At 49.0% G+C, this 8,906-nt stretch overlaps 1 protein-coding gene across 8 annotated transcripts; it reads left to right on the top strand.

The window, feature by feature from the left end:
• Positions 1-460: 460 nt before the first annotated feature.
• Positions 461-8,705, top strand: PHYHD1 (phytanoyl-CoA dioxygenase domain containing 1). Of its 8 annotated transcripts, XM_037401207.1 has the most exons (14): positions 461-1,022; positions 1,621-2,544; positions 3,317-3,511; positions 3,698-3,811; positions 3,943-3,948; positions 4,029-4,104; positions 4,232-4,279; positions 5,877-5,932; positions 6,121-6,183; positions 6,284-6,305; positions 6,638-6,766; positions 7,452-7,568; positions 7,722-7,848; positions 8,031-8,705. In XM_037401207.1, exons 2-14 carry the CDS (start codon positions 2,512-2,514, stop codon positions 8,074-8,076), a joined length of 1,032 nt encoding a protein of 343 aa, XP_037257104.1. In that variant the 5' UTR covers positions 461-1,022; positions 1,621-2,511; the 3' UTR covers positions 8,077-8,705. The 8 variants fall into 8 exon arrangements, with proteins under 8 accessions (XP_037257104.1, XP_037257105.1, XP_037257106.1 ...); XM_037401208.1 differs by lacking the exon at positions 461-1,022 and having other exon boundaries at positions 1,607-2,544; XM_037401209.1 differs by lacking the exon at positions 461-1,022 and having other exon boundaries at positions 3,353-3,511.
• The last annotated feature ends 201 nt before the right edge of the window (positions 8,706-8,906 follow it).

The following is an 8,906-nucleotide window of genomic DNA, read 5'->3' as shown; positions in this document are numbered from 1 at the left end:
TTTGAGTATCTATGACATTTTAAATACCGGTACACTATTGAATTTAAATACTCATTGTGGTTATCATTGTTCCTGTGCTCCTTCTTTCTCATTAAATATTCTGTCACTTGTTGCTGATCATATTGAAGACTTAAGAGGAGGTGGCAAGAGATCTAGGTGAAAATTTTCCCCACCTAATAACGCTGGCAGCTCCAGCCACAGCAGCGGTGACGAGAGCACTGAGCTGCTTAAACCGGCTCTGGGAAGTGGCACGCTGGCTTGGCTCCAGGTGGTTTCAATAGGAACTCTGACGGGGGAGGACACTGGGATAATCGTGACAGTCAAAAAGGCGTTTGAAACACCTGTGCTGCGTCTGCTGCAGGGTTGTCTGTGTTCCAGGGGTCACTCGCTCCTGTGCCTTTTGTAAAGACACGGGATGGGCTCTGGCAGCCTCCAACGGAGTTTGCCAGGAGTGCGATTTTCTTGTGGAGCTGGCAGGAGCAAATGCTGTTGACAGGCTGCAAAAGAGCTCTTGGAGGGGGAGGAAGGGAAGGAAAAGGAGGCTGTTTCCTAGTTTTGTCCGAGTACTTTCTACCTTCCTTATTTAAACTTACTGGAAAAGAAGGTCTTTACAAAGGGGGCATCCTTCTCTCTGACTTTTTTAGGGCATTATGTGGTGGGGGTGGTTTTCCTCTTGCTGAAAAGCTCTTTTTAAGCCTCGAAATAGGAGCATGTCTGGCATGGCAAAGAACGAGAGAACTCCTAAGGACAGCCACTGAGGAATGCTCCTGCAACCAAGACGGGTCACTCGGTCAGTTATCTGCTGGTCCTTGCTGTGTTGCATGCTGCAGCCTGCTGTTTATATTGCTTCAAAACAATCCGTGGAGCAGGAAAGTTGTGGTTTGCTGCCATGCGTATGGACTAAACCAGCTCATGAAGTCACCACGTGTGCGTAAGGTGGGGAGTGGAGATGATGACGTGCTAAATTGCTGGGGAAAAAAATGACTGGGGATGAGAAGTACGTGACCTCAGGAATGACGGGGGTAACAGAGGGGTTGAGGAGTGGTGCGAGTGTGCAGAACACGTGGTGCTCTGGGATTGCTGCCTCCTGGTGAAGCCTGAGGTGGGTCCTGGTGAGATCAACCTACAGGCAATAGCTACAGCAGGATTTTTTTCCGGTGTTTACACATCTTTCTTAAAAACATTTGCCTCCATCAGTTGGTCAGAGTCTGTTAACAGGGATGAGGAACTAATTGATCATTTTTTTTCAGCATTGGAGGCTGATTGTTTCCCTTCCATGTTTGCAGCCCAGTGAATAACTTCTCTGGCAAAATCTAGCTTTTTAAACTACTGAACTTATATCCTCTTGTGTGCAAAGAGAAGCTTGAAAACGAGCTGTAAATGATCAAAAAGAATAGATGTTTTCCAATTAAACCAATGAATGCCCTTTTTATTAAAAAGCAAACAAAAAAAAAAGATTTGAATGAGATGGGGAGGGATTTTTATCCAGAGTTTATTTTCGCTATTTTTTCAAGCAACATCTCTTTAAGATGGATTTTCAGTTGCTAGCAAATATATTTGGAAGTAAACACTTTCCCATGAGCATTTTGCACTCACTCATTTTGTTGGGTTTTCTTTCAGAGTGATGCGTGAAGCTGCCCCTGTGATGTTCGTTGTGGAGTGCTGCTGAAAGGATGCTTTTGGTGTTGCCTGCAAGAGCCAAACACGTTTTTCTCCAGAGAGAAGAATCTTCCCCAGGGATTCCTGTGTGATGGGAGGGGTGTGTTGGCTGGGGGCACTGCTGCTGGGCTGGCATCTCTTCTTCTGGTTTTTTAGACCAGATTTCTGCTTTTTCTCTCTGGTTTCAGCTGTGTCTTTGGGTTTATGCATTTATGTGCACATTTGGAGCTGCAGGAGGATGAACTGAGTAAATCAAAGTGTAAATTGCCAAAGAACATCTGTGAGTGAAAATAGTAGATGTATTCTCTAGGAATTCTACCGAGCCCTTTGTGAGAGCTCTTTAGCTTTAACACCTTTTAGTCTGACATTGTCACCTCCTGGGGTGCAGGAGCCCCTTTCAGGCGCTGAAGCTCTGGCAGGACTGGCTGCCTGAGCAAAAGGGCTCTAGGAGCCTGGAGCACCACTTTAAATTTGTTTAAAAACTCTTAGACCTTTTCATCCCACTTGATTCTTATTTTACTTGCCTTATTTTATCACTGTGTTTACCAGCTTAGCTGCTTTATTTTTAAATCTGAGTTATTATTTAAAACAGTGATTCCTCCCTGCAGTGAAGTGAATCAAGTGTGTGACTGCACTTGAGCAGAACATTCTTGTGCACTTTGTTAGCGCCGGGAGCCAAAGGGCAGCCCCGGGTGCCCCCGGCAGAAGCACGTGGCTGCGGTGGTGGCGGTGGCTGCCCCGCGCTGCCGCCCGTCACGTGCTGGCAGAGGCTCCGTGAGGAGCCCAGTGGGCAGCCCGCAGTGCCCGGCTGGCGTCGTGGTGCTGCTGGCGGGTGCTGGCACCTCCTGCCCGATGGCGTCGGTGACCCAGGGCCAGCTCCAGCAGGTAAGGGGCTGCGCTGCGGGGGGAGTGGCTGCTGTACGGGCGGGGGACGCTGCTCCTCAGGTACACCTTTGGTCAGGACCAGCAAAGATTTGCTTTACAAACACTTTATGGTCTTCTCAGCTTCTCACGTTACATTCTTTTGAGTGTGTGAGGGCCCTGTGGTGGCTACGAGCTCTTCCAGAGGGAGACCGCTACCACACAGCTCTGGGGGGAAATTCTGTCTTGCCCTTCTGCCTGCGCTGCCCGGCTCTCATCCCTGAACTGGAAATCTGCCTGCCAAGGGATAATCCTCAGGGTATTCTATACAAAGAAACAGCAGTGGTGACAGAGGTCGCTTCATTTTGTAAGAGGTTGTGTGGTCGCCTGTGAGAAATCACCCCGGGGATTTTTCCGGTAGAGGAAACAATGCTGTCGGGCTGGTGGAGGAACCTTGTTATCTGGGGTACAGGTACAGCTGCTCTGTTGTGTTAGCGAGCTTTGTAATGTGAAGGTTGCTGGCTGCACATTTTCCATAAGATATCCTCAAACCACAGGGGCTCTAGTGATGGTACCTCCTCTGCTTCATGGACTGCAGGGCTGAGACGTGTTCTCAGCTGTGTGGAATCCCAGCCTGTTAACAAACTATCTTTTTTACAACAGAAATCCCTCCTGAAATTAAAAGTTAAGAGCGCGTTGCCCAGCTCAGAGCTGAAGTCAGGATGCTTTTACACTGAGCTGAGGCTCAACGAGGGGCCAGAACTGTTTTCTCTTGCTTTGTGCTGCTTCCCCCGAGGACCCTGGAGGAAAGCAGCCACCCCATCTCTTCCAGTTCCACAAGGATGGCTTCCTTGTCCTAGAGCGGTTTTTTACTGCAGAGGAGTGTGACAGCATGAGGAACCAGATTCAGAGAATCGTAGCGGAGATGGAAGTGCCGCCACACTGCCGCACCGAGTTCTCCACCAAGGAGCAGGAGCAGCTCCAGGAGCAGGTACCGAGGCAGGGCTGTCCTGGCCACAGGGCTGGGGACCGGCAAAGGGCTGCTCGGGATTTACGCCGCGGGAACGCAACATAACCCTGTGAGAGGCACTTGCTCTCCAGCTTTCTACCACTGTTGGGTGGTGGGCTTACCAGGGGGCGAAGGGGGAGGTGTGCCATGGCGCTGCTGTGCTTTCAGCCCCTGCAGCTGTGGCCCCTGCCAGCCACAAGCAGCTTTCGCAGATTGCTTTGGACTTGTTCTGCAGAGAGAAAAGAGGTTATTTTCCAGGCAGCCAACAAAAGAAAAGCAAGGGTAGGCTCTTTGTGAGAGGTTCTTGTAAAGTCCTATATCAATGCCAAGACATTTAGCATGGTGGAAAACCTTTTTATGAGTGATTTCTATTGACTCTGTTTTGCTTATGCTGCGGCTTGATGGGGAAAAAGATGCAGGTGAGTATTAATGCTTCAATAGAAGTATCCTTGTAAAAGCATAAATGAATGTATCTTTATTGGACTCTTATCCCTGGCAGGGTAGTTCGGATTATTTCCTAACCAGTGGAGACAAGATTAGATTCTTCTTTGAGAAAGGTGTTTTGGATGAGAGAGGTAAGCCCTGGCTGGAGACAACCACAGGGAGGGGACAGGAGAAGGCTGGTGAGGGGCTGGCAGCCCGTTTCCAGCTCTAGGGACGGTTCCTGCTTTACAAACATTAAGTTCTGGTTTTGTTTTGTAGGTAACTTCCGAATTCCAAAGGAGAAATCTGTCAGCAAGATTGGCCACGGTATGTTTAAAGGGCGGGGGTTTTCAAGGGAGGGATGGAAGGGATGTGGTTTTCAGACTCAAGGATTTCTTCAGACCTATGCGCTATAAATAACCGTGGCCACTGAGCTGAAGCCGTTCTGCGCCGAGGAGTGGCGTCCCTCTGCCATGGCTTCTCCCAGCCGCCGGGCGAGGGCTACATCGAATACTGCGCCCCTCGCCCCTCTCGCCGTTGTGGCTGTGCTGCTCTATCTTTGCAGCCCCGGGCTGTTTTGCTTCGGGTTTCTGCATTAAATTCTTCAACTTGATTTCTGCTCGTCAGTCTGCTCTTGCTCGCGTCGCTCTGCTGCTCTCCGCTGTTCTCCCAGCGCTGCCCCTCACTCTCTGCTGTCAAAGGACTGAAATCTTCCATTATGATCCTTTTCACAAAAACCCTCCTGGGAGGTTTTTCAGCCATGCATAGCTTGGAGGCACTGACATGTGAAAGTTTGGACTTCAGCCCTTGTCTCTTTTTCTCTTTTATGCAAGAGACTGCTCTAACAGACTGACCACGACGACTGGTCACTCTCAGCACAGATCAAACTGTCTCTCCTGTCCCGTGCAGTGGCGGGCTGCTGCTGCTGAAGCTGTCCTCCCTCCTTTGGTGTCACCAGCATCTTTTCTTTACCCTTACTGGTTTCACTTTGACCTATTTCCCCTCTCCCAGCAACTGGACTTGCATTTTGATCCCTTTTGTTTTCAAACAAAATGTGGAAGACGAGAGCAGGATTCACTGCACTTGAAGCTTGTTCAGATTAAACTTCGCTAACCTTGGAAATTCAGTACGGAGAGTTCTTGGTTCTCTGGTTTTCTCAGAAAAACACTCTTCCCCCCCAGCCCGCCTGCCATGCTGCTGTACTTCAGCTTTTCCCCAGGGGAAGTGAAAACAACTGTAGCTGCCCACTGACTCGGCAACTCGGCACTGGGAGAGGCATCTCTAGGCTGATTTTTTTGCAGTTACCCCTTTTGGCTGAGCCCAGCCTCACCCCTTGCCCGGGAGCAGCCCCTGCCAGACCCACATGTGTCCTCGTGGCCCGTCTGGTCACCACGAGCTGGAGGCACCATCCGGCCTCGTGGCGCTGTCAGAGCGGGGCTGCGGCCGGCACCTGCGCCAGGGCGTGCGGGCTGCGGTGCGCTGCCGAGGGACCCGGGATGAGCCCGAGGTCATTTCTGCAGTAATTACTTGTTTTGTAGGTCCCAAGAACTGTGTTCAGTTTTAAAGGGTGAATTCACTGTGCGCCTCAGGGTCATGTATAGCAGTTGTTGTGCTAGCATTTGCATAATATAATACTTAATCACACAATACTCCGCTTTTGTTTGCTCTGTTATACGCTGTTTTTTCTAGAGCTGCGGTTTGTGGCTAGTGACTGATTATATTTTTGGTCTCTAAAGAAGATTGTACAAATCTACAAGTGTTGTATCGCCTTAGGCTGATAAGCCACGTGTAACCATTTTTGGGAGGGATGAAAGTTACTGGCTGCAATTTATCTTGCTCGGCTGTTGCCTCTGCAGCTCATCCCCGAGCGCTGCCAGCTCCCTCTGTCAATGCAATCTTCACTGAACCGTTTCTTTCCCCTTAGCTTTGCATGCTTATGATCCTGTCTTCAAGCAAATCACCCACTCCTCCAAGGTGCAGGTGAGCTGTTACTGTTTCCTAGAATGATCTGGGGGAAAATATAAATTATGGAGTAGCTAATCTTAATTTTTAGACTCCCAATGATAGCGATTTTTGTCTGTGAAAGGAAACTTTAAATGTCTTCAGGGAATAATGTTTTATAGTGTGCAGAAAACAGCAGAGTTAAATCTTAGAAGGTTTTCTTGCAGGAATTGGGAAGAAAACTAGGCCTTGAGAGACCGGTAGTTGTGCAAAGCATGTATATCTTCAAGGTACAGTAATTCAAGGCACTTGTCACTCAAGAAACCAGACCCTGTTGGGTGGGCAGCTGTGAAACTCTTCTCTTCACACATCACTTTTCTTTCCTTGCAGCAGCCTGGCATCGGCGGTGAAGGTGAGCTTTGTATTACCTGTGCCTCGCACCGTGGGTAACGCTCCTTCAGGAGAGGAACGTTACCAGGAGAAGCTCACAATCACACTTAAGCCTGAGTTTTGTGGTCCAAACCTGAAAATTATTAAAAAGCATCCATGTTTTCCAGAAATGTTTCTGCATCATATCCAGCTTGAACAAAGAGCTACTTTTACTGAGAGGTGGCATTTTAATGTGACATTTAATGTGTACAGTGGATGGGTGGGCAGGGTAGGTCAGGGAGACACAAGCCTCCCGTCCCAGGGCTACTGAGCTCCTCAGGCATCGAAGACCCTCACGACTGTCTCTCGTTGCAGTGACACCACACCAGGATGCCACCTTCCTGCACACGGAGCCTCTGGGCAGAATCCTGGGGTTCTGGATCGCCCTGGAGGATGCCACGCGGGAGAACGGCTGCCTGTGGTTCATTCCCGGCTCTCACACCAGTAAGAGTCGTGGTGTTTGGTGTGTGCCATGGCACCGCGTGGCATCTTCAGGCTGAAGGGTGGAGGGAAGCATGGGCAGAGTTACGCTCCCTGCATCGCACGCTGCCCGCGGGAGCGTGCCACTGCCCTTGTTTGTGGAAAGGACATTCCTGCATTTACTGCAAAGGTTGCTCTGTGTGCAACCGCTGCTGGGTTACCAGCAGAGTCCTCTGTTTTTTCACTAACTCTAGGGTACGCTAATCAGCTTTAAACTGTTGCTTGCCTAAGCATTGGCTCAGTGAGTGCAAGCATAGTGCTTTTAAGATTTTTAAGGTGCTCATCCCTCATAAATTCTAGAGTCAGCTGCACTCTAATGACAGTTTCTGCTCTCTTAGAAAGGAGAAATGGATGAAAGGTTGGCTTTGCGTAAGTGTATGCCTATTTGTGTTCCTGAAGGGCTATGTTGCAATGCACGGAAAGAGCCAGAAATGCGAAAAAGGCAGGTGTTTATCAGTTTCTGCCACAGCTGGGAAATCCTAAATCTTTGCTTAATGGAAAACCCACCCAAATTACTAAAGAAAAATTGAATGTACTACAATAAGGTTCCTGTCACTGCCAAGAGAAATCACAGATACCATTTCTCTGCTGTGCGGAGTGTGGCTAGCTGTTTAATTTTCATGTGTTTGCTTATTCTTTGGATTTGCAGGTGGAATTAACCGGAGAATGGTCCGTGCAGCTCCAGGTTCCTCAACCTGTGTAGAGTTTGTAGGGTCAGAGCCGGCCTATGACAACAGCCAGTTCATACCTCTGCCTATAAGTAAAGGTACAAACAACCCCCAAATGTTTCTGCTTTGCAGCACAAGAAAAAACAAGGGAGCTAAACTGGCATTTTAACACTTGTAACTTCCCTTATATTTTAAAGATGGCACTCACGATTTGAAAAAAAGAGCAGTACAGGTGTTTTTTTTTCAAACAGGTGGGCTCATTCTCATCCACGGTGAAGTTGTCCATAAGAGTGAGCTCAACAGCTCAGAGTCTTCTCGCCATGCGTTCACCTTCCACGTGATGGAAGCCAAAGACACCAGCTGGAGCAAAGAGAACTGGTAAGGTCGCGTCCTGACAGGCAGCTCAGGAGGGTAGAGCCTTTTTGCTGCAATAGCCAGGATCACCTTTTGTCGTTGGTCTTGCCTGTCACACGGGTCTGTTGGTAGTTAGTGCTGATTTCGTACCTGCAGAGCTGGAATAGCCTCTGAAGTTTTGGTTTTCCCTCTTTCTCACTTCCCAGGCTCCAGCCAACTCCTGAACTGCCTTTTCCATCGCTCTACACTTGAAGCTAGTGGTTGGCGTCTGGAGTCAATAGCTGATCAATATTCCTTTCTGTTCGCGTTCCCTTTAAACACAACTCTGGCTGGGTCAGCTCCCAAGGTTAATTCGCCCTTTTCTCAGAACGACAATCCCTGGCACAGCTGAACACACCAGACAGACGCTTCTGCTGCAGCGTGAGCCTTACTGGTGTGAGAAGTCACCCCATCCTTTTGGTGAGAAAACTTCTCCAGTCTTGAGAATAGGCCATTAAAGACCATTGCACCTTGACTGGGACCAGTTAAGAAGTATTTCTCCTTGCAGACGGTCAGTATTTTCTTCTGTTCAAGTCAGGAGCTCGCCTAGTGCGTTTCTCGGCTGTGCTGATTCCAGCAGTGCAGGCAATGCATCCTGCGAGGGTGGCTGACTTTTACCCTTGGGTCTCTGTCCTGTTGTTTGAGTAACAGTGATTAAAAATAATCCTATTGTGGGTGAAATGAAGCAGGAATTTTACAAGTATTTCTAGAAGACTGTAGCAAAGTGTGATCTCTGGGTGTGTTGACTAAAAATATTAGAATTCCTAAAGACTGATGTTGAAACAATGAAAGCAAAACCCCCCAAACTCCTAACATTTAAATAAAAAAAAATAGAAATTCTCCTTTTCATCTCCCTCATCTTCAAGGAAGGCGCAGTGCGACCTTCTCCTGATGGCTGTGGCCAGCACCAAGCTGTGGCACTCCCATGGTATACGGGGCCGGTTACCGTCCCCAAACCCCACGAAGCCACACCCAGGCAGAGCAAGGTGCAGCCCGAGCTCAGGGCCGTGTCCTGACCTCAGCGGGAGCCCAGCGTCCGTGAC

This window comes from Falco rusticolus, chromosome 9 (genome assembly GCF_015220075.1).
Source record: "Falco rusticolus isolate bFalRus1 chromosome 9, bFalRus1.pri, whole genome shotgun sequence".
Taxonomy (NCBI): Eukaryota; Metazoa; Chordata; class Aves; order Falconiformes; family Falconidae; genus Falco; species Falco rusticolus.
This window is presented reverse-complemented; position numbering and strand designations above follow the sequence as displayed.

Excerpts from the sequence above, each read along its gene's own strand:
- PHYHD1 (XM_037401207.1), top strand. The coding sequence starts at position 2,512 with ATGGCGTCGGTGACCCAGGGCCAGCTCCAGCAG. Across the intron at positions 5,933-6,120 it reads CCCACTCCTCCAAGGTGCAG|GAATTGGGAAGAAAACTAGG; the intron begins GTGAGCTGTTAC and ends GTTTTCTTGCAG. Across the intron at positions 7,569-7,721 it reads ACCTCTGCCTATAAGTAAAG|GTGGGCTCATTCTCATCCAC; the intron begins GTACAAACAACC and ends TTTTTCAAACAG.